The sequence below is a fragment of the Zootoca vivipara genome, chromosome 2 (assembly GCF_965207765.1).
Source record: "Zootoca vivipara chromosome 2, rZooViv2.hap1.1, whole genome shotgun sequence".
NCBI lineage: Eukaryota > Metazoa > Chordata > Lepidosauria > Squamata > Lacertidae > Zootoca > Zootoca vivipara.
In genome coordinates, this window is record NC_142584.1 from 79447383 (window position 1) to 79474976 (window position 27594).

General features: G+C 48.0%; 1 protein-coding gene across 2 annotated transcripts; it reads right to left on the reverse strand.

Moving 5' to 3' along the window:
* Positions 1 to 720: 720 nt before the first annotated feature.
* On the reverse strand, positions 721 to 21614 carry WNT5A (Wnt family member 5A). Of its 2 annotated transcripts, none has more exons than XM_035106349.3 (5): positions 20809 to 21614; positions 15271 to 15398; positions 13883 to 14148; positions 9222 to 9514; positions 721 to 4470 (listed from the first exon to the last, which is right to left on the reverse strand). In XM_035106349.3, the coding sequence occupies exons 1-5, from the start codon at positions 20812 to 20814 to the stop codon at positions 4012 to 4014; spliced, it is 1152 nt and encodes a 383-aa protein (XP_034962240.3). In that variant the 5' UTR covers positions 20815 to 21614; the 3' UTR covers positions 721 to 4011. The 2 variants fall into 2 exon arrangements, with proteins under 2 accessions (XP_034962240.3, XP_088518379.1); XM_088662253.1 differs by lacking the exon at positions 20809 to 21614 and adding an exon at positions 17777 to 18061.
* Between the last annotated feature and the right edge of the window lie 5980 nt (positions 21615 to 27594).

A 27594-nucleotide genomic window follows, 5' to 3' on the forward strand; every position in this document is an offset into this window, starting at 1 on the left:
AGCAACATCCCAATGTCCCAAATCCTTTCTGTAATTTAGTCTTATCCTAAGGAGAGAGCTCTCGCTTTTCCTGTTTATGAGGCAAGATCAGAATTGAAGTCAAGTCCAGCGCAGCATGCACAAAGCACACAGGCGCTTCAACAAATAGATATTTGGGTAGAGAAAAGGGAGATGAATCCAGCTCCACCTTCTGAACAGCCGATCAGTCCCGTTTTAACTTTCCAAAAAAAGGATCCACTGGCTGTTGGCTGAGGGAGGGGAAACGAATAGGCAAGATAGTGCAAGCTAGATCAGGGGAAAACTGTCTACTGAAAGTGCTCAGGATTCTCATTCTGCTCACGGAATTTAGCAGCAGCTCAAGGTTCTACCAAGTTTCCATTCTTACTGCTGTATCGATGCACCTGGGATTAGGCCCCAATGAACTCAATCGAGCTTACTTCTATCTAGATAAATATAAGGTTGTACTTTAAAGCATTTACATCAAGTATCATAGCAAGTAACCAGATGTTGTGGAACTACAATTCCAATTCCCCCTTGCCATTGGCCGCGCTTTCTAGGGCTGATGGGAGTTTTAGTTCCCCGCACCATTTTTACACATTTTCTAAAATTCAGTTTGTTTGTCATTTGCCTATCTTACCACAAAGTATTTCTTTAAAGCAACTTTGCTCCTTGTTTAAATAAAAACCCTCTGTCCAAAAGAATTAAAGCCACCTCCCAATATATAACCAACATTTTATTTTTATAGTCTATTTTCTGTTACGGCATAAGCCTTTTTTAAAAAACCAGTGAAATATACAAATCACACGATACGAAAATATGTACATTAAATGTACAGAACAAAGAAGAGGACATAGTAGATTTACATAATATCTGAAGAACACAAGTGAAATATTTTACATTAAATAGCATTTTAATAGCTAGGATCATTAGACTCATGTCTGCTCTCACAGACAGGAGTCGCTATAAAGAATAAGTGATTCAACATATTTTTTTTAGAAAAAGAATTATGGTTTTTGTATAATAAAAACCAAAAGTGACATATTCAGTGAACTAGTGCTTTATTTCATTTTATTTTTATGTTGACATTGGTTTGCAGACACCAGGAACCAGGGAAGTTAAATATACCCTTGCACAATAAATTAAGAGCAATCATCATTTGGAAAGCTGATAATCCTGATGTCATTAATGAGACAGCTCACAGAATTTTGAAAAAGTAAAGCTTCTAAAATGGTAATGCTATATGGAAGCCTGGAATTCATTGCAATCTGCTTATATGTATTAGACAGGATGATTTAGGGGAAGAGCAGAGGTCTTTCAAGGAATGAAAAGGCAGCACTGGGATTGTGGCATAGGCAATAGCAAAGACTGCCTTTTTTAAAAAAATAACACTGGCTGTTTGTGTTAAGATGCATTTTTGTCTCTCATTTCCATTATCTGCAATGGCGCCGTTGCAGAAAGAGAACGCTTCTGAGCAAGCTTCCCCCAGCCTGGTGCCCTCCAGATTTATCCATTTATATACCGTTTAGTACCCTCATTTCTAAGCGGTGTACAAGAGGGATACAGCATGCATCTCAAAATCAGTTGCAACTGATCGTAAGGTCACAAACACCTCACTTAAAACACCTGCTGCAATTCAAAAAAAGTCTTCACCAAGGGACCAGGAGGTCAACAGGTCTGATCTCAGCTGGGAGGAAACTCTACACTTGGACGTACAACTTTGAAAGCATGTCTCCTGGTAGACAATCTCAGCACCTGAGCCAAGGGGGACCACTAATAAGCTAGTGATCAAACAGGGATATACGATATGAGGTGGTCCTTTGGATATCTTGGGCCCAAGCAGTTAAATGGACTTGAACTTGGCTCAGTTGCATAGGGGCTTTTAAGCATTGGAGCTCTGTGCTGGCACCAACAGTCTAAAAGCTTGGAATTTCACCTCCCAATGGCCCTGCTGGCTGGGGCTGATGGGAGTTGCCATCCCAAACATTTGGAGGGCAGTAGGTTGTGGAAGTCTGCTACAAATCATTGCAAACTCACACATCAAGCATGTAGAGTCCCCAAACATAACCAACAGTAGAGGGTATACAGGAGCTTTCACTGAATTGAGCGGAAAGATACTATGTTCTGGGAGGAATTTTAAAAAGCGTTGATTAATTTGTGATTGACTTACCCTTCAACACCCATGTGTTGTGAAAGCATGGGGGGGGGGGGAGAGAACCACCCAACCTGACTTACGCCAACTTGGTTAGTGTGTGTTATTTTAAATGTGGACCGGGGGGGAGGGTAGATAACATGTTCAGTCTAAACAAAGAAACTGTCCTGGCAAATTGAAAGCCTTTTGTACTGTTGTGCCATTGGTTTTTTTCTTTTTTCTTTTTTAAAAAAAGAAATCATAAGTTTGTAGTTTGTCCTGATAATATGATTGTATTTTTTTAAAAAAAAAAAAAGGTTTGAGATACCAGACACCAGCAGACCATAGTTTCCCCATATATAATTGCTCAAGTACAGTTTGAGCAGTTTGTGCATAGCTGCAATATATTTCTAAAGCACAGTGCATTAAAATGAAAAAGACACAGGATGATCGCAAAGGCGTTGCTGCCACACGGCACTTTGAATTGTAACAGCACTTTGGAAAAAGAAGTACCACGCGGTTGTATCATCAACTCGGCATTTCCCCAAATTCCGCAATGCTATCACAGTCAACTGATTTTTGATTTTTTTTTTTAAAAAAAGGGAACTGACTACGCACGTCACTTTAAAAAGAATTAGTTTTGAATTTATTACTGTTTTTAAGGACTTTGCAGACTGCACACACAATGCAGCTGCAGTTTCAGCACAGTCAAACCGGCACACGCACTGCTTGGGAAATCCCACAGATAGCTCTTCAATATTCTTATAAAGTAAGGCAGAGAGGCTTTTCTAAATGTGCATAATGTGAGACAGGCACGTTTTACTTGACGTGGCAATGTTCCAAATTCTGCTTTGATCTGAGCTGTGCAGCCAAAGTCAGATATTCTTCCTCCTGGTTTGCTAGCTGTTTGAAGCAATCGGTTGGTTGGGGTTCTTTTCCTTTGCCCATTCAGAACACCCCTTCCTCCTAATGGAGACCTGCGAGACTACAGTGTGGAACGGTGCTGATGAGAGAACTGCCCTAAAAACTGGCATCCATCATGGCTGCTGCAGGCGGGCAGAGCTACAGAGCCACGCTCCCGATATGGGTTGCTACAGCTTTGAACTCACTCCCACCCTACTCCAGTGCCATCCGGGCAAACTTGAGCAATACTGGTGTCGGGAGGCCACACCCCACCCCACCCCACTGGCTACTACTGGTTAGCGTCATTCCCCACAATGCATTTGCACAGAATTCCCAAGCATAAATGGGGGGGACGCCATGTCACGCCAATGGGCCTTTAGATGTTACCTAGCAGCACAACCGTGGCTTTTGGGAAATTCTGCTTCCATCCACACCTTCAAGTTGCCACACACTGAGGAAAGCTCATGCTACAGGTGATAGATATACGGATCAATGCTGTATCTGACTGTCTCACTTCTTTGGGGTTGTTAAAGCTCAGAAGAAATACCTTGCACAGATGTGTATGTCACCAAGCCGTTACGGGTCATGCTCTGATCCAAAGCATGTAACGCAGATAGCTCATCTACTGCACTTGTACTATGTCCCACGAGGCTATATGGGGATGGGGTTGGATTTCCCTTTGAACTACTCTATCTTTTCTTTTCTTAATTCCAAATCCTGTAAAATAAATATTCTCTCAGGTTCTCCCACCCGTTATTGCAAAACAAAAAAATATATTTAAAAAACTATGCACAGTCTGAGCTGGATGCAGCAAGCTTTCCCATCACTTCTTGCTGAAGATTTTTTAAAAAATCTATAAACAAGGAAAGCACCCGCTGGACTCTATAAATAAGAGTGGAGACCTTCTTGAGGCAACCTTCCCCCTCCCCCTACTGCCCTCTGCTGGTAGACCGGAAAAAGCTCTTCCCACCAGTCCCCATCTATTTGCAGACAAACTGGTCCACAATCTCTGTGCACTTCTTGCATTTCACGTAGCAGCACCAGTGGAACTTGCAGTGGCAGCGCTCCGTCTGCACCGTCTTGAACTGGTCGTAGCCCCGGCCGCAGCACATGAGTTCGCAGCCGTCCATGCCTTCCGAAGTCTTGTTGCAGAGGCGCCCCTGGGTGCCTAAGGAGCCAGTGCTCTCGTTGCGCACACAGTAATCAGGGCTGGGGTCTATGTACACCAGGTCGTGGATGGTGGGCGCGTTAAAGCGGCTGTTCACTTGCACCAGCTTGCCCCGGAGGTTGAGCTTCATGGCTGCTGCGCTGTCGTATTTCTCCTTTAAGGCGTCGCCAACCTTGCGGAAGTCGGCCAGCTGCAGCCAGCAGGTCTTCAAGCTGCACGATCCAGACACCCCGTGGCACTTGCAGGCCACGTCCGCCAAGCTGTACACTGTCTGGGTGGGAGTTGGAAAGAAGGGAGAAGGTCAGCGCAAGTCTGTGACAAAATATACCTTCGCCCACCACAAATGCGCAGCAGGCATGGCCTTTGCAACGGGGAATCCATTCCCTTGACAGCACTGCATTCCTTGGCTCAGCTCTGTCACTCTTCCAAGACACACCTCTGAACTGCCCTGTTGGGATCCTTTTTAAAAAAAAACACCACACCGCCCTTATTGTGAAGGATGATTAAAAACGGCTTTACTTTCATTCATTCCCTTCACAAAAAGCCCCACCTGTTCTTAACTGTCAACTGGCACAGCGTGGCAAGTGGGGGGGCGTCCCGCACACAAAGAGGAACTTCTGGCACATTTCCCTGTCAATTTGTTTGTCTGCTTCCTTCTTTGTTTAATAGGCTTATTATTCACCTTTCTAATAAAAATAACCCAAGGGGAGATTATATTTATATATACATAGCACACATACGTGCATAACAGACAGGAACGAGTCTGGCTTGCATCCCTCCGTGCAACTTGTAGCATGTCATTTACCGAGAGCCTTTCACCAACCATGGGGACAATAATGAAAAGTGGACAATAAATTGCCAACAAAATAATAATAAGCAAGCACCAGTTGTCATACAAGACTCTTGATTATGCTCCCGGGGAATGGTCTGGCCACCCCACGGAGGCTGAAATTACTCCATGGAAAGCTGTTTGGCATACCGTGGGCTCACCACATGAATTGGGTCGTTTTCTCCAAATCTCTACAGATGTTTTTTTGTCTTGGCCCCTTGGACAGGCACTGAGATGAGAGGGGACAATAGCTCAGTGGCAGGCCACACGCTATGCTGGCAGGAGTTGTAGCATTGGGTTACATGGATCAGGTGGTCTCCAACTCCTCACATCACCCCTGATATAAATGAGAGCAGCTCGTCACATGGCATTGGTCCCCTAATGATGCTATTAGAAGTATTTCCATGTGGTGCCTAAAGCATCTATGCTGACTGGCAGGGTTGGCTCCAAGTACGGCAAGGCGCTGGGAGCTCTCTTCTGCCGCTGGCCCCTGTGTGAAGCACTGCATGGCTGGATCTAGACACCCTTTTAAATTCTCACAATGCCCCAGAGCAGGGGGTAAGGAACCTCAGGCCTGGGGCCAAATGACACACACACACACACACACACACACACACACACAGCATTTCTCTTTTGTTCTTGAGACTCTCCTCAGGCTACAGCCCTGTCTCCAAGTCATGCCCCCTTCGCAGTGTTTCTGCCTGGCTGGAATGTGTCCTTAAACTCTGGTGACAATGGAGGATGGACAGTGGAAGGCAAGCGTGTGTAGGATCTAGCTTGCACAAAGGTAAATTTTACATTCCTTGCTCCACCCAACTTTTGCCTCTGGCGCTGTCCACTCCTAGCATAAGGGTGGCCTAGAAGGGAATGTGGCCCTAGGACTGAAGAGAAGGGTTCCCCCACCACTGCTCCAGAGCTATACTAGGTCAGACACCACAGAAAATCAAAAGGATGCCTAGATCCAGCCACCTGGTGCTTCCTGGAGTGCAGGACCAGGAAGGAAAACAGTTAAGGCAGCAGGCCCTGACAACTGCGCAAGGAAGCCATGCGCAGGCACTGCTGGCTGGAATAGGAGCGAGCTTCTGACCATTCAAAAATGCTGTGATCTGTAACTCCCAACCAAATCTGAGAATAGACCTTTTGACTCCTAGACCTTCCTGACTAAAGAAAAATTCCAAATGCCAGAGCAATAAGAATAATGCCCTGAACCGAAATCTCATATCCTCTCCAATGTGCATTGGGGATTCTTGCCTGGTCCATATGCTCCCCACACTAAAACAAATGGGCAGGAAAACCACATGAACACATAAGAGCTCCTGTACCCATGCACCAGAGCCTTCTTCTCTTGCTGGAAAGTTCTTGCTCTCATTTCTGCCAGTATTAAGTGTTTTTTTTAAATAATAATAATAATAATAATAATAATAATAATCAGATCATAGCATACTACACAGGCCTAGTTCAAATAGTTTTGCCTTTTCAATGGTGGCCCCATAGCTGTCAAATTCCTTTCCCCTTGAGATCAAGTTAGCACACTGTTTCCACTTCCTTTAGGAGAGGAATCAAAGCGTATTTATTCACTGTGCCTTTTCTGTTTCACCAAACTATGGAGCTTTGACAGCATTCTATTGTTTTAGCTACTGTTTTCCTTGTTTTTGTAATTGCTCACTGTAACTTTAAAAGCACTGTTGTCTTAACTGACATTATTTTAACTGTTGTCATTATAAAATTATCATTATCAGCAGCGGCATCATTGTTATGGACCACTGAAGTCTACAGTTACTGTAAAGAAAGTAGGGGAAATGGTTTGGCCACTGGAACGCGCTGGGTGTTCGCACATTCCCTGTGAACCTCATCTAGCCAATTATTTCAAATGCATATTCACTTGCAAGAATAACCATGGCTTGTTCCAAATTGAAAACCAAGCAAACTGTGTGTATTGCAAATTATTAGTTTGCCTCAAAACTATTGAGGTGAACTGCCGGCTGTCATGTTCAAAGGGAAAATGCCGAGGGACTCTCACGAACACATCCGACTGCCATTATTGAAGCAACCATGCACTTGCATGGTGCTTGGCAAACACCCCAGCACATCTTAAAAACGCAAGAACCATGTCATGTCAGGTGGGGGCAGGCACTGCTTCAAACCATAATCAGAAGTCCATTTCAAACATTGTTCAAAGGGATCCCCAAAAGCACCCAATATGGCCACCTAGCTTGTGGGATTAGGCAGAAGCATGGGAGATACTGCGCATTCACTGGTGGCTGTTTCCCTGGCTAAAGAGCTGTATCGGGCTGAGATCAGCTAGAGAGGGGAGATTCCAAGAGGGAAAGTGGAAACAGTTGGGCCAGGTGTAAGCTATGGTCTTCTTCCCTTGAACATAGGAAACTGGCTACCAAGTCAGTTTGTTGCTCCGTCTAGCGTAGTATTGTCTATGTTACTGGACTACAGCTCCTATCATCCTTGGCCATTGGGTTCTGCTGGCTGCGAGTCCAGCAACGTCTAGAGGGCTTCAGGTCCCCCATCCGAGGTCCATACTGGCATTCCCAGGCCAACCTAGAGATGCCGAGGACATCTTCTGCACACAAAACAGATGCTCTGCCGCCAATCCTCAGCCACACACAAGTAGGCAGAACTAAAATCAATGCCACCTGACCAGTCCATGGTCTGGCTTGCCGCTGCTAGACTTGCATCAGATTTTCTCTCTCCCTGCACACCACCCGCACTGCAGATTTTCCACTCCTGATTTGGCAGCTCCCTCCCACACCAATCTCTCTGCATACAGCTGAGCCGCTCCGTCCAAAAGAGAAAACCCCAAAACACCTCTGGGTGGGGGACAGGCCTACACCGCAATATCCTCTTTGTAAAGCCTTGGCAAGGAGACCTCGATAATTTACCCTGTATAAATAGACATGAGTCAGTGTTGACACAGCCCCAAAAATCCTGGGGTCTGACACATTAGGTGGATGCTGAATGCCACTTCCACCCAGCATTAAAAGAAAGTGGGGGGGGGCAGGAGATGGAGGAGGGAGAGTTCAACCTCTGCCAAATGCCATCGCAGGGAGGCAGCTCAAAGGGGGTGGTAGCAGGGAACCACTCGAAGCCGACAGGGGCAACTGTGAAAAGCCATTTTTCTCCTGCCTAGCAGCAAATTGGCCTTTCCATTGCTTTCAGATGCCTTCTTCTCACATTTAAATGCTATTAATTTTCAATTATCCTTCATCCTAATTCACCTTGAAACACAAGTGTAAAGTCTCCAGCCGACGAGTCCTGGCACCGTCACTTCTAGGAAAATAATGACTTTGGCTCCTTCCACTCCAGGGCAATAAAAATGAAGTTTACACTCATTCGTTTAAAAGATTTTAAAGATTAAAAAAGCCATAAAAACTGACTTCCACCGCAGAAGAGCATGTTTTCTAATAATACAGAGAAGCCGGTTGTTGGGCGTGTGTTTTTTTTTTCCTTCACAACCTCACAAGGAAGAGTGAAAATAGCCCCCTTGCAAGAATATTTCACTCCGGCAAAATACAGCGCTTCGGTCGCCTGCTCCAAAGAAAACTGGATTGGTTGGAAATATAAACTAATAAAATTCTATTCTGCATAAAATTCACTGTGACTTGCACAATTTTACTAGAACAACTTGGAAGGGAGGGGGGGAAGGGGGTAGATATTTAGCCCATTTGAAGGAAGGCTACCGTATCAACCCATGGCCCTTGTTATTGCCACTGAGCCTGCTGGATCAGGCCAGTGGCCCATCTAGTCCAGCATCCTGTTCATACAGTGGCCAACAGGAAGGCTGTGGGGAAATCAGCAAGCAGGATTTGAGCACAATTGTGGAGGCAGAGCACAGCCATTCTAGCTAATAGTTACTGATAGGCTTCCTTCTCCCACTCTCACCCATTGCATTTAAATGGAACCTTTCCCCCTCCAGATCTAAAGGGAAATAACGGATCTCTCTTATTTAAACAAGACATATTCCAGAGATCACCCATCATTCAAACTCATTCAAAAGAAAATTCCTCTTCACCAAAAAAAACAACAACCACACACAGAGTTTTGGGAACAGGTATTGCTACAGATTTGAAACAGGCCTTGGGAACGCAAATGGTTTGGCATCACGGTAAGAAAAGGCAAGAGCAAACATTAATTTTTTGGGAGGGGGTGGTGATTTGAGGGTGTGTGTGTGTGTGACTTACTCTCCTCCCCGCTTCGTTGTTATGCAGATTCATCAAGATCCTGGCGCTTTCGTACGTTCCTCTCTGGTAGATCCTCTCTCGCTCGCGGGCATCCACAAACTCTTTGGCAAAGCGGTAGCCATAGTCAATGTTGTCCCCACAGCCACCCCACAGCCAGTCCCGAGGTAAATCTTTCGGCCTGGCAGCCCGGCTGCAGCCACAAGAAGAGAGCTCCCCCTCCCGGCAGGCCCGGCTCATGGCATTGACCACACCGGCCGCACTGACTGCGTACGTGAAGGCTGTCTCTCGGCTGCCTGCAAGGAAAAAGAGAAGGCTTGGAGTTACACACCAGGATCACATACATTTATTATTTCATACAGGTGAAGATAAACCGCCATTAAATTCTAAGCTTCCCCCCTCATTTGGAAAGGGAAACAACAGCACAGGAATGAAGTGTTCCCATTATGGCTGATGGTGTTAGATAACAGGATAGCGGCATAAAAATCCTAGGGAACTCCTTAGAAAGAAATGGAACTCCTTAGAAAGAAATGCAGGCATCTTGAATTATCTATTCATTTATCGACAAAGAAGGAATCATATTGAAGGAGAAGCCTGAGGTCTGGCCATCAGCTCTGCTAAAGTAAAAGAAAAAAAATGTCAGAAGCTTTCTAAAGATGTTTCTTCTTCATTGCCAAACGTTTAAAGGCTTGAAGTTCAGAACTTGTCCCGTTGGGTTAAATGGGACTTTATCCCTAGTAAATGTGCACAGGATTGCAGCATAAGAGAGAGTTTTCTGTGATGGAAAGCTCCACTCAAGTGGGCTAATTACTAGTTATCCTGAGGGGAAATTCATTAGTTGGTAAATTACCTGAATCCAATTTCCCCCGAAAAGAATTCATTTATAAAAAATCTCACTTCGTAGGAGCTTGATGAAGCCCACAAGCCACATCTTTCAGTTCCTCCCAATTTTAGCCAGACCATGCTCAGTCACTCAAAAAGAGTAGCTAAGGGTCTCTACAAAAGGTAAAAGGCCACCCCCTCCCTGTTATTTAACCCCCAGCAGATACTTTGCAACACACACTGTCCTCGCAGTAACAGCTCCAAAAAGGTTAAAGCTGTGTTTAAGCTCTGCCTTGTGTGCTGCTAAGGATTCTAAGAAACCAGAGGTCTGGGTGTTTGTTGTTGTTTTACACAAAAACAATTTTGAGAGCTTCAGTAGCTCAGAGAATGGGACCCAAATTTCAAAGAGACCATTCTTCAGTGGAGTCTTTAGCTATTTAGGCACTCGCAGGTATATATTTTTTCTATTTGAGGAAGTTAGGACTCACTGGAAAATCAAACTTTTTAAACAAACGGAACAGATTAAGGAAGGCATGCACCAAAGCACCCAACCATTGTCACTGAGGCATTTTCTGTTTGAGAGCACCTTCTGCTTTTGGAGAACTTTGTACTACTACATAGGCCTACCAATTCTTGGTCACATTTTATAAGCTTGATTCGACTTTAACAGACGTAGCAGAACACTGAAAACACCCTGTAGTATTTATTCTAGTGTAATTCACAGCAAAGTTCATAGGAGCTTTGCCTAATTGGTCCACTTCCACAGAGATAGCTCTCATCTCATGCCACATATCTCACTATCATTTTGGGGGGGATATGCCACGTCTCCACAAGCATGTTTTTAAAAGAACCCGTTCAAGTCTGGACAGGGGCAAAAAGGTAGAGATCGAAATTCGCCAAAGAGAGAAAGAAAACAGATGGAAGAAATTTGCAGGGGAGTGGGGAGCAGTTTGAGCAAGCAGCCCTGTGCCATGAAACTTTTTCTGTAGGCTTCAGCTTCAGACGGTAGGAGCCTGTTTAAAGCAAGTCTCATCAACTTTGACAGTATTCGAAATCTCGTTGCCAGTAGAGGGCTGGTTTGTTTAGAAGCTCCTCGCTCTCTGCTAGGCACGAACATGATTCCTTTATTATTATCTAAAGCTTTCTTGCATTCTCCCATGTAAATTGCTGATGTCTTATTTTTTAAAAAAAGAAGACGAAAAAGAAAAAAGAAAGCCCTCCCTACATTTATACTATTTTGACAGAAAGGGGCTGCAGAGAAAACAAGTGATTCGCTTACACATCTCGAAAGGGAATTTAGGCTGTAATCCGGCTCAGTTTGATGGTTGAAATGCCATCGCCGTCAATGGGATTTAAGCTGCCCAACAGGAGGACACTGCCTTGGGGTTTTGGCTTTGGCTTTTTTGCATCAAGCTGCAAGAACTTATACAAACATATGATAAGGCGCAAAGCTATATTTCCTTTGAACAGCATTCTCAACTTGAAGCCGAGATTCCACTATTATTGCCAGTGCAGTAAAATGTCTAGTCATAGACATTTTTTTAAAAGGTTATTAATTGAATTTGCTGCAGTTTATTACTTTCTCCTTCCAGGGAGGAAAACAAACAACAACCAACAACAACAACAACAACAACAACAACAACAGAGAGAGACATTTTCCCAATATTATGCAACCAATTTTCCAGGCTCTTTCAGAAGCAAGGAAGCAGCATGTTTTATTTGAGCCAGCAATATTGTGGTGATCTGATTCACATCACGCTGAAGTGAATGCCAAGGCTTTTGCAAATCAGGTTTAGATGATCAACCCCTGGGAGCAGTTACACAGAGAGCAAGTCAACGTTTTGGTACCACAGTGATGGCTCATTTGCAATCTGAACATACTGCAGGATATATTGAACTCAGCTGGAGTTTTGCTATTGACTTAAATTTGGTCCAACAGCAGTCTGAAATGTTATATAAACTTCCAGGATTTTTAGTGTGCTACATCAAACCACTATCAGCTCATAATTCTTTCAGGTCAATCAGCAAAGACATCATAGAGAAACATACAGATCCAGGCAGAGAGCCCAAACTGGCACAATCTTTTGTCCTAACTGCACACTGTAAGTGGATTTATAGCCCTGTAAGGCTGAGCTATGTCTAAGCAAGAAGCAGGGCACCGAAGCCGAGATCTTGTCCTCCATTCAAGAGAAACAGCAACCAATCCAATAGTTTATTCGAGGAAACTAGACCCAACTATGCAATGAGAGTGCATACTTGTTCTCAATGAATACACTTTTCAGGATCTTTAACAGCTCAATGCACACATTACACTCACTTCTATTTTCAGTTAATCTAAGTGGCCAATTACCCTACTAAATAAAAATAAATACATGCAGATGTCTTGTGGAGAAGAAACAGAGACCTGGAAGCAATGGAGACTCATTCCAGGATCTGTAGATGCAAAGTCTGCAAAAAGAGACCATGGCAACCTAGACATGAGTCTTCAAGGCTGGAACATACCTGACCAGGTATACAAACGCTTAAGGTTTCAGTATACTTCCAGGCTTTTGCTGTACTGTTTTTATTTTTCGGTATGGGGCAGTGATAATCTGGCCAGTAATTCTAAACCTCTCAGTTCTGCAGCATCTGTAATCCAAAGCTGCAGGAGAATACTCAAGTCTTCAATAAACAAGTGTTTCCACTTAGTTCCTTTGGGGGGGGAGGGGAGGGATGGAAAATGTTTAATCTGAGATTTTCTGAAGCTTATTTTTACATAAAATTAACTTCTAGGGTAAATGTGACTTAACAGCATCCCTGCTAGCAATGCAGAAGCCTACTCAATGCATAAATGAAGTTACCTTTAATCTAATTTTAAAGTCATTCCAATCCTTCCCTATCCTATTTCAAAAAGAGGGATTTAAAATTAGATTTAGATCTCCACATTCGGAGATGCTGGTATACACAAGTTGTGCATTTGGGGCTGGGGAGGGGACATGGAGAGGTATAGATTTGAATGTATACTACAAATGCCATTATTCTAGTTGGGGAGCAACCCATCAGTCATTAGAGTGATGCTGCCTTTTAACCCTTGTAATTTAAGCAGGGGCAGTATTTATGCTGATGTGAGCTCTACAGCAGAAGGGCCCTGTCAAAAGCAACTAACAGAAGCTACACTCTCAGCACACAGGGATTGGGAGATTGCTCCAAGACAGCATTTTTAATTAACCATAATAATTATGGTTAAACGCATGCAACACCTACCTATGTTCTTAGCCTCAATGAAAGCACGTTGACTGCGAGTGCCAACATATTTTACTTCTAAATTGAAATCCCCTTGAAAAAAAATTATTTTGCTAGGGGAAGAGAAGGGGGAAAAGGCTGCAGTCTTAAAGCACACTTAACTAGGGAGTAAGCCCCATTGAGCACACTGGGGGCTTGCTTCCAAACACACAGAGAACTGGGCTGTGAAGGGGAAATGGACCGCACATAAAAATTATGGCATGACAAAAAGCTGACGTGTTGTTAATCTGTAGTAAAATTCAATTGTCACACAGCTTTGGAATCCCAGACACAGCAATGACCCTGTTCTGGCTGAAAACGACTTGTTTTCATGCTCCCTCCTTTAAATTTAGATCTGGCTTAATTTTAAGATGCATCAGGACAAGGTGAGAACGGCAATGCTACTCTTCCTGTTCCATACCACCAGTGGTCCCCATGTGCTTCTAGGATCTCTGGGTTAAAGGCCTTCTAGCTTTCTCCTTCTTGACATGTTTCAATGGCGCATAAAGAACCTGGCAGGTTTTCCTAGCATACACACCATGACGTAAATCCAGCACACACAACTCCCAGGCACTTCCTACCTATCTGCATGACTCTGCCAAAAACAGAGTTGTTATCCACAGTGCTACAATTCCATCTTCTGTGGCGGAACTGATACTGGCATTCCTTGATCCCCGTCTTGGCGCCCTCTCCGATGTACTGCATGTGGTCCTGGTACAAGTGGCAGAGTTTCTTTTGTCCTTGGGAGAGCCCGGCCAGTTGGCTGCAAAGGGGCTGGGCTCCAATGATGTACACCTCTGGCATCTGAACGGGGTTCATGGGGTTCATGTGGTTCATACCCAGAGACCTGTGAAAAGACAAAGGGTTGCAGCAATAAGCTCAAGAACAGCGGCTGAATGCACATGCTGTGTGGATTCCGCAGACATGGAACCCAGCCCTGAAACAAATTTGCTTGCTCCATTTGGTCTGCTGGGGACGGCGGCCAAAATGTGGGAAAGGTGCTGGGTGTGTGTGTGTCTTCAGCGCTGTTCAATGGTTGGAAAGCTAAAGTAAACCACATGCATGAAGTTATTGAGACAGACACTGAATTATGCAGCTATCTAAATATGATGGTTGCCCCCCTCTTAGGCTGTCTCCCCTCCTAGGCTTCAAATTTCACACTATCCATCCCTATGGTTTTTTTTTCCTTTTTTCAAACCTGGAAACAAAATCCAAGATGCTCCCAGAACACGCCATGTCAGTTTTTTTAAAAAAAGAAAAATAACTATCAGACACTAGAGAATCTTCTGTAACAAGAGAATTGTCACCCTCCAAAAGTTCAGTCTTATGATGCAGGCCAAATAAATTAAATGGGATTTCAAGGCCCTCCCTCCCCTCATGCCATCATTTAAATCTTCACAATCAAGAATTGGCACACAAGTGAATCCAGTCACCAAACGCCTTATTCACCCAATGTCTTAAAGACCTCAACATGTGTGCCTGTTTTCAAAGGGATAAATTTAATCTCGGCTCTCTGCGTGAGTATTTACTCAGAAGCAAATTCTATTCAGAAAAAAATGAAGCTTACTCCCCAGTAAGTGTGCCTAGGGTTTCACAGCCTCATTTGCACAATTCTTTTGCGCTGAAACCAACAAGAACCTAAACACACATGACTCAAAAGTATGCGGCTCACTTTTGCACACATGTGTCTAGAAAGCTAGGAGGACATTCCCAATTACAATTTTACATTTAATTTAGTTTCTAGAGTACTACTTATTCCAAACCAGGATTTGAGTGACTACATAAATGCAGACTGCTTATCCTTTCCCCTCCATCCCTCCTAAAAGAATAGGAAATGTGGATTCAGGGTGTCTGTAGTTTTTATTTTCCCAGGAGCAAACTAGGCCTCCTCCACCTTATTGGATGGGTTTTAAAAAAGGGAAGGGGGTTAATTAATTTGTACAGATGATGAAAATATTAAAAAGCTTACCACCAAGAGCTGGCTTCTATCACAACTTGGACAAGTGAAGAGAAGATGGCCAGACTCAGAAAGAGGTACTTAGAAGTCATTGCCTCTGTCCACAGAGCTCCACCTTGGACTAAGGTTCCCATGGACTTCTGCAGGGGAGGGAAGAAGAGAGCGAGACGCTTTTATGACCTGGACCAGACCATCTCGCGGGGAACAAAGCACAGCCCCCAGGGGTCTGGGAGAGGCCGCGGCGGTCCTTCTGCGCCTCAGCCAGGGACTTGTGCTGTGGCCAAGCCAGTGTCTGCTCCAAGTTCATTCACCCGCCTCGCCGCGAAAGCTCGGCTTTGAGTGAATCCCAAAGCAGTCTCGATAAGGAGGAGGAAAAAGCTGAGTAGTAGCGGCACCCAGCCCACAGTTTTATGGACACACACAAATACATACATACACACACACACCATCCGCCTCCGGGAAGAAAAAGAAGGCCGTTGCCAGCTCCTTCCGCGTTTTGCTGCTCAGACGCGGAGAGCGCAACAAGTGAAGAGCGACGGTCAGCCTACGGGGAGGACAGCAGCACCCACGTCCCAGCCGTGGCGCTCGGTTTCGGATTAGAACGACGCGCGCCTCCTCCTTTTTAATTATAGGAGCCGCTTCCAGACGAGAATCGTCAAAACGGATCCTGCTCAGGAAGGTGTTTGCAAAGCACGTTTTTCGCCGCCGGCCATCGCTCCTCCCCAACGTCCGCGCATAAAATCCCCCGTCTCGTCCCGTCCCGCCTCCTCCCCCCATCACAGACAGCAAGACCTAGGGCTCTGACACAAACCAAAACCCCGCAGAGACGGACAGTGTCACACACACACACACCCCAATCCCGCTCCTCACTGTGCTATCTGGATAAGTTAAGACAGAGCCATACGGAGGGAGGGGCAACAAGGCGCAAAGGCGCGCGGCGGAGAAACGCGTCCGCCGAAGCGCGCCGCAGTTTGAAGCAGCCGATGAGCGCAGAGCTCTCTTCTGGGCGAGGGGGCAATAAGAGGACAGTGACCTGGCTGGGCCCCCCTGGGACCATCCAGTTGGAAGCGCACGGCGGGGGAGACGGGAATATTGGAAGTTCCTGCAGCCTCGGGCAGGGACCTGGTGCGAGTTAGCTCCCCCCCCCAGTTCGACTCCTCTCTTCCCACCCCCTCCTCCGCGCAGCTGATTTCTCGTTAAAGTGGGGAAATGAAGGCGAAAGGGTATAGGAAACCCTTCCATGTACTGCTAAATGGCGATATGAGGCTGCTTTTTCCCTTTCCAGTGGAATTAAAGAAAACCAGCTCTTTTTCACAGCGAAAGAAGCTTCATTGCTCCCTTTGATGAACTGGGAGCAAACCCTTGTTCTTGCTTTAAATAGGACTATGGAGAAGAATTTGCAGTCCGAAGTTCTATCTGGCGATCGCAGTCTAGTAACCTGTCCCGCCCCGCCCGTTTAATGTTACGTGAGGCATTCCAGAGTCTGGAATGTCGCACCTCGAAATCGTCCTCTGGAGCCAACCGATCCGAGTTTGTGTGTGTGAACTGAACGGGGCTACTCGAGAGTGTCACAAGAGCGAAAAAATGCGGCGGGTGGGATGGGATGCAGTTCTGCGGCTGTCAGCGCTCCAAGCGCCACTTTGGACAGCAACCGGGACTTTTGCACGCATAATATAAAGGACTCGATCCGCGTGAAGTGTGCCATTCAAGTCGGTGTAAACAGAAATGTTGAGCGAGGGACAGCTCGATCCAGAAAAACGGTAGCAGCCGTCCAAGCTTATAACAGAGAAATGAAGCCCCAGCGGCTTCGGTGGAGTTTACTCAAAAGTAAACGCGCGCATAAAGCTCCCATGGCTGGATTTTTATTGGCCCGATTACAAGAATCCGATAAGGGACAGGATGACGCCCTAATAATGCAAGCAAAGAGAAGCTACTTGGTCTCCACTCCAGACTCACGCGCTAGTTTGGCCTTTCAAGTAGGCGCTTTCCACCTAATCTGATTGACAAAGCCGTCCAGACCGCGTCGCCGTTCCCCCTCTAATGCCCTTCTTGCCTTAGGACGTCGGACACCGTTATTCCAGGGGGCTTAAGGGGGCTTCGCGGGCTCGACGGATGTCGGCGCGGAGAGCTGTGAGCGCCTCTAGCTTGTGGGCCGGGTTCCAAGAAGGGCCTTCTCGAGTACACCGGATCACGGAAACTAGGGGGCTTTTCGGAGGCTCGCCGGTGACGGTGGCGAAGCGGCTCCCCCAGGCTCCAAGTCCGGTGCGTTGACACCGGCGGGCTCCCTTGCGCTTTGAGCCAGGCGATCGCGCCACGAAGAAGGCAGCTCTGGCGCCGGAAGGGCCCGAGCGAGGAAACTTGGCCCTGCGCGGCCTATCGCGGGGTCCCCGCGCTTGCAGTCTCGCGCCTAGGCAGGCCCGAACTTTGCTGCGTCCAGAGGGCCTCGTTCACCCACAGCCCGATTCCCCTTACTACAGATATACATATATAAATCAGCTTATCAACCAGGAGCTCCTACCTCGGGAGAAAGCCAAGGGCCAACGTAGCCCCGCGGAGCGGCCTTCCTCCCCGAGCAGCGCATGACACAAGGCTGCAGGAATTTGGGGGAACAGGCCGGCGCCCGATTTATTTCCCCGGCAGTCTGAAGCGCCTTGAAGGAATGTGGAGAGTTCATGCCCCATAAAGCCGGCCACGCTCCAGCAAATTGGGGACGGGGAGGGAGCAGAGAAAGCGAGGCTGGAGGGGAACAGAAAGCCCCCGCAGCCGTCGGGGGGATGCAAATCTCATGTGCGTGTGCAAATAACAGAAGGGAATAAATCCCAGCTACGGTATATAGTCCTAGTATTGGTGAGAGAATCCAATGTGTGTGTGTTTCGGCCGATGTGCACATAAGAGGTTCAACGCCCCCCCCCCCGCCTTTTTGCCATTGGCTCCCTGTGTGGCCCGATCCCCTCGGTTTTTCCGTGTGTCTTATATGGGACTGTTGAATGAGCGATGGACTACGTCGGCACCGCCCGTCGGGCGCCTTGCGCCTCTCTCAAAGCGTCGTGCGAACAAGACAGCAACTTCGCGTTCCTAGCCTCGGAGCTCTACCACTCTCTTCCCGACGAGGGCAGCGCGCCGCCGGAGATGCAAGCCTCTCGCAAAGATGCTGGCCGAGTCAAGGCGGGGGTGTGTGTGTGTGTGTCCAAGGACGCGCAGTCCTAGGGGGGTTGTCAAGGGGGTGTGGGCGCGCGGGATAGCAGGGGCAGACTCTCCAAAAGTCAACCACAGAAGAAAATATATACAATATATCCGAATTAGAACACCCTGACCCATCTCTGCCACACAAACCCAGTTTCGGCAGTGATCGTGACACAGGCCAGCCTTGACTTCGGAATCCGGGGCCGCAAGGAGATTCTTCGGGAGAAGTTTCTATTCAAACTCCGCGCGCCCCGAGTCGAAATATTAGGCAAGGCTCGGAGGATTAACACTAGTATAGCTGCATCTGAGCGATTTTCTACGCACAGATCCAGCTATAGATCTAATATTTAAAACGAGTCACCTGGTTTATGGCGGAGCCGGCTTTGTTTTAAAGGCGAGAGAGCCTAGTTTGGCGCGGAAGCCGTTCTCCGCCTCCCCCAATAGAGGGCAGCCTCAGCCGTCAAACGAAGCCCCGGAACGCTACACTAGGGGGCCAGGGAAAGAGGGATGGTGCCTCTCTCCGCGTTTCGCCCTCTCTTTTTGTTAAGAAGTACGGGAATACTTCACCATTTCTAGGGGTTATTCCGTTCAGCCTGATCCAGAACGGAGAAAGAGCTCGGAGGCGGAGACCCCCTTCGGAGGGCGCCAAAAAGAAAGGCCCGGTGGTGTGGAGCGCCACGAAGTCTCCCTGAACCGTTTTTTTTAAAATGCGCAGCCTGGCGAACACTGGAAACAAGCCGCCAAAGAGTCCATTAGGACCTGGCCATTTAAACTTCGCGTTCGAAGGCAGCCCCCAGACAGAGCAGCCTATTGCTTTTTGTGGGGGAAATTAGCTATTTTAAAACGTTTTCTTTTTTGGGGGGGTGCAGATCATCCCTCCCCAAGAGCAGCCAGAAGGGCTCGCTCGCCTGCGATCCTAACTTGCTTCTCCCCCCCCCCCCATTAAAAAAAGAAAAAAGAATACAGGAGGTCTGGAAAGCCTGTTAGGGCATCTGGTTTTATGGCCGCTGTTTTAATGCTAGCTCTACCTTGGGTAAGTAGGCATGCAGACTGCGAGCCCCCTGGGCTCGAGTGGGTTGTAAAACGCAGGAACAATTGCCGAGGCGGGCCGGCTGGACGGCTTTGCAGGGCCAAGAGCGAGCCCACCACCTTGCCCTGGAGGGGAGGGGGCTTTGGAAAAGAAGGGGGGGCTGTCTAAGAAAAGCGGGCGAAGCATTCCAAGGTTTTTATGGGCTGCAGTTTTTAAACAAGGAAAGCTACTCATATACTAAAACTCCGGGAGGTGGAAGAGGGGAGGGAAAAGGTTGCCTTTTCTCCTCGCCCCCCTGTTCTTTCATATTAAATGATATCCCGGGACTTTCGTTCAAGATCTCCCTGGATCTCTCCTTCTCCTCTCCTCCGCCCCCCGCCCCGCCATCCCTCAAAAAGATTAGTTTCTGGGTGAAACTGAACTCCCGGTGACCTCGCGACTGTAACTAATTTAGCATACAATTGACAATTAAAAACAAACACACACAACCTCCTCAATGTGGAGCATCAAAGGGACAGCGAGGCTTGGAGGGGGGAGCAAGGAGGGGGACAAAGCAAAGCCCCTTCCGTCCTCCCCTTCCAACACAAGCGGAACGCTTTACAGATGCAAAGTGACAATATGCAGAAACCGAGAGCAAAATTTGAGGGACTGAGGTGGAGGAGGAGGAGAAGAAGAAGAAAAGCGGCCAGGTTTTTCACTGGCCACGAGCCAAGTTCTCTTAAAGGTACAGGCCTCCATGTCTGCCATGCCCGGGTTCTTCAACAGAAGTCCGCACGGGAGAAAGCTGCAAGAGATGTCCTTTAAACCTAGATCGGCCTTGGAGGTGGCGGGGGGGGGGTTTAGACTGAGAAGCTTTAGGCGTTGGGAACAAGTTCTTAAAAGAACAGATAAGGGCTTTCCAAGGAAATCAACTCTACTAAGACAAGAGGAGGGGGGACATTATGGGAAGGGTGGGGCAGAATCGGAGCATTTTGCAGCAACAGGTTTGTTACGAGACTGAAGAGTTCTGACCGGCGGGGGAGCGCGCGGAAAGAGGGGCTCCTGAATGAACGAGTTGAAGAGAGAGGGAAGGCTATGTTCTCATTCTTTCGCTCTCGTCAGTTTCACCTTAAGCCAAATATTTGTAAGAAATCCGAAGCCACAGCCTCCTTCTCGCGCCCTCCCTCTCCAAGGAGCCAATTTTTAAGCGCTCTCTCTCTCTCTTTCGACGATTTCCCCCCGGTCGCAAATTTGGAGCAAATCCAGCCATCGCTTCGGACCCCACTCCCCTCCTTCCCGCAGCCCAGCGGATTTCGAGCCCCCGCCCCGCTTTTCCATTCCCAAGTTGTGTTACTCACCTCCATTGTTGCGGGAGGGAGAAAGCGTCGAAGATGGATGGGGGGTGGTCGGGGGCGGACGGGCGAGGAGAAGAGAGAGACCCGCGAAAGCGAGCCTAGCTTAGCAGCCAAGTAATCCACAAGCGAGGCGGTGCGAAGCCCAAATCGTCGCCGTACGCTCCGACGCAGAGAAAGGCAGCGGCTGGCAAGGAATCTCCGCCGGGCCGGGCCGGGCCGCTCCAGCGACGGAGCAGAGGCGCCTCCTTCGCAAGGTCCATCCGCGGTCGCGAGGGGACGGGACTGGCTCCGAGGCTGGCAGCTCCTCACTGGGCTCTGGGACTCAGACCGGCCCAGGTAGTGGTGGTGCTGCAGCAGCGAGTTGGGTGCCTCCGGAGCGCGCCTGCAGGCTCCCTCCGGCGCTCGCCTGCTGCCTACCCGCTGCCACGGGGCGCCCGGGGCTGTCGAGCCGTGCCCAGGCTGCGTCCCTCCATTGCAAGCCAGTCAAGACGGGTGGCGGGGCAAGGGGAGCTCTGGGCTTCAAAGTGGGAGGCGGCGGCGGCGGCTGTCCCAATCCATGGCCCGCGGTGGCGCGAAGGTGCCTCTTCCCCTCGACCGACTTCCTTCCTTCCTTCTCCCCGCGGCTACATGCTCCGCCGCGCGGCGCAGAGTCGCTCCCGGCGCTCGCCTTCCCTCCGGCGGCTGACGCGCTTCTGCCCTCGCCGCTCCTCCGAAGTGCAAGAAAAGTTGCGGCGGCGACGGCGGCGTCCGAAGGGGGAAGAGAACGGGAGGGGAGGGGAGGTGCAGAGAGCGGGCGAGAGGGAGCCCTCCGAGAGAGGCGCGCATGCGCCCCGCGCCAACCTATGGCAGCCCAGAGCGAGGTTCTAAGGAGCACCTCAGGCGGCAGCCTCGGGAGGGACGCGGCGCGGAGATGCTCCGCGCGAGGGAAGGAAGGAGGGTGCCCGGAGCCGCGGGTGAGTGCGTCTTCGTCGCCGCCAGGCTTTTTGCAAAAGGCGCCATTGGGATACGGACGCCATCCGCATCAGTGAATCTGGAGTGGCTGCTTTGCCCCCCTCCCCGCCCCTTCAAAGCATTTGTTAATTTTCTCTCCATTTCTTAATCAGTTCGGAATTCAGGTTCACTAGACAGACGCAGGAATAGTTATCACTCCCACGAGCAGCAGTGACTCCGCCGATTTAGAAAACTCCTGCCCTTGCCCTTGTTGTTAATTTTCTGGTTTTTATCTTTTAATCATTATTTTAATCACGGTTACGAGTTTTCTGATCATTCCTTGTTTGATTTTAGATTTGTTTTTGTTGCAACGCTTTGAGTTCCAAGGATTAAATAGTAGTAAATAAATAAAGAATCCAGCACTTACTGTTTTCAGATCCAGGACTCGCCCTTAATCCTAGTCTACAACATGGAGAAAACTTTTTATTTATTTATTTTACGTGGTGACGTGAGTGGGAACCACCCACTTTAGCTCAGGTGCGAACTTCTGCATATTTACTTAGACTCATTGGAATAAAAGGGGCCTTACTTCCAAGTAGGTATGCAGGAGCGGGTAGCTGCAGACTAAGGCAACTGTCCCCGACCTGACGCCCTCCAGATGTTTTGTTCTACAATTCCCATCAACCCCCTTCAACAGATCCAGTAGGTAGGGATGATGAAAACTATAGTTCAACAACATCTGGCCGGGAGCACCAGGTTGAGGAAGGCCGGTCTAAGGCTATGAGGGTTTTTTGTTTTCTTTTAATTGGTCGGCTCAGCTCTAAAGTTTAGCCAACTGCGCAGCGAAGCTCTGCAGGTCCTCACCTAGATTGATAAAGAAAAATCGTTTTATATTCGTTGTATATGCGATATAACACTGTGACACCAGGTGGCGCTGTGGAGTCCAGTCTTTCCCTGCCGGATTTCCCTGTATGTACTATAAGTTTGCAACGGGTCTAGATTAAGGAATAATAAAAGGAGAGAGGTGCCTCTGGCCATGAGCGAAGTGCGCTCTTCTCCCCAAGGAACAGCTGTGATGACCAAGGTGGCTTTAAGTACTCACAAAACTTTGACCTGCACCAAATCCGATGGTCAGGGGAAGACGTTTCACGTGACTGCCTTGGAAGGATAATGGTACAGATCGGAGCCCCTACGTCACCCACGTCCATGTATTGAAAGGTTGGTATAAAACCCAACTTTGCCATGAGCGGAACAGGAGCGCTGCTAGCAGATAACAGATCAGACCAAAGGCCCAACTATTCCAGCATCCTGTTCCCTGCAGTGGCGAAGCAGAGGCCCCTGGGGAACCCAGGATCAAAACCTGGGGGCGCTGCCCCGCTCCTCTTGTTGCTGTCAGCAAATGGTGATGCTGAAAGGCATCTCAACTCGTACGAGCTAACTATTTTTTTTTATTAAAAAAAGTGTGAGGGGGCGAAGAGTAACCTACAGGAAGCGATCTTGAACATGTCCGTCAAAGGGGCAATTTAAAGAAATGGCACCTGAAACTCTCTTTGACTGCAGAAAAGCTCTCCGCCCCCCCCCCGAAGAATTTCCTACTTAGATATTGGGGGGGGGGTTTTCCAATCCTTCAAGCCCCTATTAATGGTGATCAGCCCATAATGATAATCATATAATCTATTCAGCTCAATCTTAAGGACGTTTGCACAGTAGCATGTCCCATCGAAATCATAATCATAAAGCTTCTGTTCTCAACGTGGTTAATTTTATATCGCCGTGCCACAGTCCAGTGCAACGTCAACCGCGCTGATAATTTCAGTGGGCTGAAGCGTGCCTAAGTCTCTGGATGATAGAGACGACAGAGATAGCCCCCATTTCATTGGCTAGAAAAAGTATTAGACTCGCCATCTGAGTATAAATGGTATTCGCCAGGTGCACCTGCAAGTTAAAAAAACAAACCAAGCAAAACGATTCATAGGATCGATACTTGAGGTAAGTAGTATTACAGTCCAAACACATTACTATATAAATTATGACGTTTTGAAGAACTTTATTTCTCGCACAAATCACTTACACACATCGACCTCGCAGAAAGATACGATATATCAGGGGTGGCCAACTCAGAAGAGACTGCGATCTACACACAGTTAAAAACTGGCAGTGATCTACCCCCCCCCCCTTTGGGGTGTTCAGGTCAAAGTTGTTAAGCTTTTTTAGGAAGGAGGAAAGCCTCGTTTTTTAGGGGTTCAGGTCAAAGTTGTTGAGGTTTTTTAGGAAGGAGGAAGCCCCATTTGTTAGGGGTTCAGGTCAGAGTTGTTGAGCTTTTCTGAAGCGGGAAAGCCCTGGGTTTTGGGGGGGGGGGGGTGAAGGGCTAAAATGTTGAGCATTTTTTAGGGGAGCCAAAGTTGTTGAGCTTCTTTTAGGGGAGCCAGTGATCTACCACAGACATCCAGTGATCTACTGGTAGATCACGATCTACCTGTTGGACGTGCCTGCGATATATAGACAGATGCAACGATAGATAGATGATAGATAGGCAACCTTTTTAAAGGCTGCAATTCTAAGCACGCATACTAGGTTGCAACCCTAAGCAGGTTAACCAAGAAGCTTTATGATCGTAGAAGTCTCATTGAAATCCAATGGGATTTATATCTGAGCAAAAGTCCTTAGGATCCTGAGCTGCACACCCCTCCCCCTTAGGCTAAGATTCCTGTATGGTTTGCAAACCAATATTACTCGATCTTACTTCCTACTAAACCCGATTAGGATTGGGTTGCCGTCGGGGAACATGCATACAAACACACACAGCGATTACACGTGTAGTTGTGGGATGACACTTCCCACCTAGCCCAGCCCAGCCCAGCCCCCTTGAAGGATGACTAAGCCCTGGCAGGTCGGTTTCCTCCTTCGGCGGTGTGTGTTTCCGTTGTCAATTTGGCAGGTTGTTGACAAGCCACGGTCGGTTAAATCAGGCAGGATCTGAATGAAAGGCTTGCTGGAGCTTTTGTCCTCCTTGGCCTTTGTAGGGCTCCGCCAAAGCCGTCGCTCGGGCTGGCGGCTGCCTTTCCCCCTCTCTCCCCCCCACCCACATCTCCGGCTCTGGCTCAGCCATCCAGGAGCAAAGAGGAGCAGGAGGCCTTGAGTGCGTCTTCGCCTCCCCTTCCCGCGCGTCCTGGGAAAGGATCTCTGGCAAAGGGAGACCAAATGGCCAGTGGTGGGAAGGGTAGCCCTCTGCAGTCCGCACAAGAGCCGCCGCCCCCTTCTCCCCGTTTGCCTGAGGTGATCCAATCCAACCTCTCTCCACCTTAGCCTGCTCTCAGTTATGACTAGGGTGGGAATGGGAGGTAAGTCAAACTACAGCTCTATATACTTGGAAGTGATGGGGACTTGTTCCTCAGAAAGTGTGCTGAGGACTGGAGCCTTAGGTGGCAGCAGGTTTTGGGGTTTTTTTGGTTTTGCAGATTACCTGCCATGCTTCCAGTTCCAGCTCAATTCTTCATTGAAGCTTCTTGTCATCATTGTGAAGCTTCATAAACACCTCATCCCCTGTCTCAATTTCCCCCCAAAGAGTGGGGTGGGCAAGGACACCAACAAGATTCTTCAGTTATTTAAGCCCTTTGCTCATCTTCAGTTGTTGTTCCACAATAGTTCATTTCCACTAAAGCCAAGGAGGTTGAGGCCCGTATTTTGTAAACACAGTTACAGAGAATGGTAGTATTGAGTTTGAGCTCTGTGATAAATCAATGGAGGAGACAGTTATCAATGGCTACTAGCCATTATGGATTTGTTTTATGACTCTAAACACCAGATACTGAGAAATCAGCAGAGAGAGTACTGTTGCACTCTTGCCCTGCTTGTGGACTTCCTGTAGACATCTGGTTGGCCACTGTGAGAACAGGATGTTGGGCTAGATGGGCCTTTGGCCTGATCCAGCAAGGCTCTTGTATGTTTATGTTCTGCAAAGTACCCGGATGAACAGCACGATCCTATCTGTACTCAGAAGCAAGCCCTGCTGATTTCAATTAGACCAACTCTTGGGGAAGTGTGGATAGGAGCGTGGCTAAATTTTGTCTCACCCACAAACTTACTTAGGCACGCTACCCTTTCTCGACCTCAACCCCACCGTGCCCAGCCCAACAATCGATAAAGAGATTAAAAAAGATTGATTCACCTTATGGAACTGTTGATTTACTGAGACTTACCTGTGGCCCTATTGGCTTACAGCCTCCATACGAATGCCGGCAACCATATATACAGAACAAAGGCACAATCCTGCAAAACCACATTTCCCTGTCCGTGGGAGCCATTCATATCAGCAGGGCTTACTTCCAAGCAAACATGTTTAGGATATTTGTGCCCCTGGGAGATAAGATATACAATGGGACAATTCTGGGAAATGTGCTCCAGAGGATCAGCTGCTTGTCTCTTCAATGTGGACCAGATTGCCTCAATTGTGGGAGGCAAGAAGAGTAAGCTCTACTTTAGGTTACCTTGGGGGGCTCTGTTCCCTTGAAGTGGGAAACACACACTCTGTTCATCACCCAGAACATTGTTTCCAGTATTACTGCACACAGTTTTCTGTGACTGACACCTGACTGTGATAGGTGGGGTAGCTAAGACCTGAGCGCAAAGAAGAAGTTGAAGGCAGGAATTGGAAACATCAGGCCCATGAGGCCCTCCAAGTTTGGCCCTTGGGAGTCAGGACTCTTCCAGGCCACACCCTCTTTCCTCAGACCACCCCCCCTTAGCCAGCCTTGCTTCACACCCTCCTTGAATATTTTTGCCTAACTGGAATGTGTCCTATCATGCTTCTTGCTTCCCTGGATAGAGAGGGTTGTGTGAGTGTGTGCAGAAAGTAACTAACTAGCCAGGGGTAAAGGTAAAGGTACCCTTGACCATTAGGCCCAGTTGCGGACGACTCTGGGGTTGTGCGCTCATCTCGCTCTATAGGCCGAGGGAGCCGGCGTTTGTCTGCAGACAGGTCATGTGGGCAGCATGACAAAGCCGCTTCTGGCGAAACCAGAGCAGCGCATGAATACACTGTTTACCTTCCCACTGGAGTGGTACCTATTTATCTACTTGCACTTTCACTTGCTTTCAAACTGCTAGGTGGGCAGGAGCTGGTACAAAGGTAAAAAGGGGCTGGGGCATTGTTTGGGGGTGTTGCTGTTGTTGTTAGCTTTTCATCTTTATTTTAGAACTTGTGATTTATTTGGAAATTGTTCAGTTTGGTTGTGTAGTTTTAGTGTTTTATTTATTGTATATGACTATTTTTCTTAAGTTGTAGCAAGGCTTCTGAGTTGTTGTTGTTGTTGTTGTTGTTGTTGTTGTTGTTGTTGTTGTTGTTTATTAAATTTATATATGACTCTCCATCAGAGTTCCCTACACCCAGCCCTAACGGGAAGATGCTGGGGATTGAAGCGGGTAGCTTGTTCCCCCTCTGCCCCGTCTAGGGTCCCTGCAAGATGTTTATATACCCCTGGGAAACTCAGTCAAGATGATTTTTTTAAGGAACAGGCTGCATAAGGAGATGCTGATCAGGCGACCGCAGCTGCCGGAGAAAGGCCCGTCTGCAACGAAGCCCCACAGCTTCCTCGTCTGTTTGCGCCCCCTTGCAGGTGCAGGATCCAACCTAGCCGGCCTGCCGAGGGCTCGCTCCTGCGCTCCTCTCCGGACGAGGCTCCCGGCGCAAAGAAGCCCTTCCCCACCTTCTCTTATCTCCGCACCACCAGAGCGGCTCGTCCTCGGGGCCTTTTATGGCTCCTCGTGGTCACTCGGGTGTGTGGTTTAGAAACCCTCCAGGCGTTCTGGAGGTGGATCTGTGCCATCTCGGGGGTGGGGTGGGGGGTGGGGGCAAGCACC

Bases quoted from the DNA above. Each gene is read 5' to 3' on its own strand.
- WNT5A (XM_088662253.1), bottom strand. From the start codon at position 17,932: ATGAACTCTCCACATTCCTTCAAGGCGCTTCAGACTGCCGGGGAAATA. The intron at 14,149-15,270 runs GTAAGCTTTTTA...GTCTTTTCACAG, and splicing joins ATAGAAGCCAGCTCTTGGTG to GTCTCTGGGTATGAACCACA. The intron at 9,515-13,882 runs GTAGGAAGTGCC...TTTTCCTTGCAG, and splicing joins TGGCAGAGTCATGCAGATAG to GCAGCCGAGAGACAGCCTTC.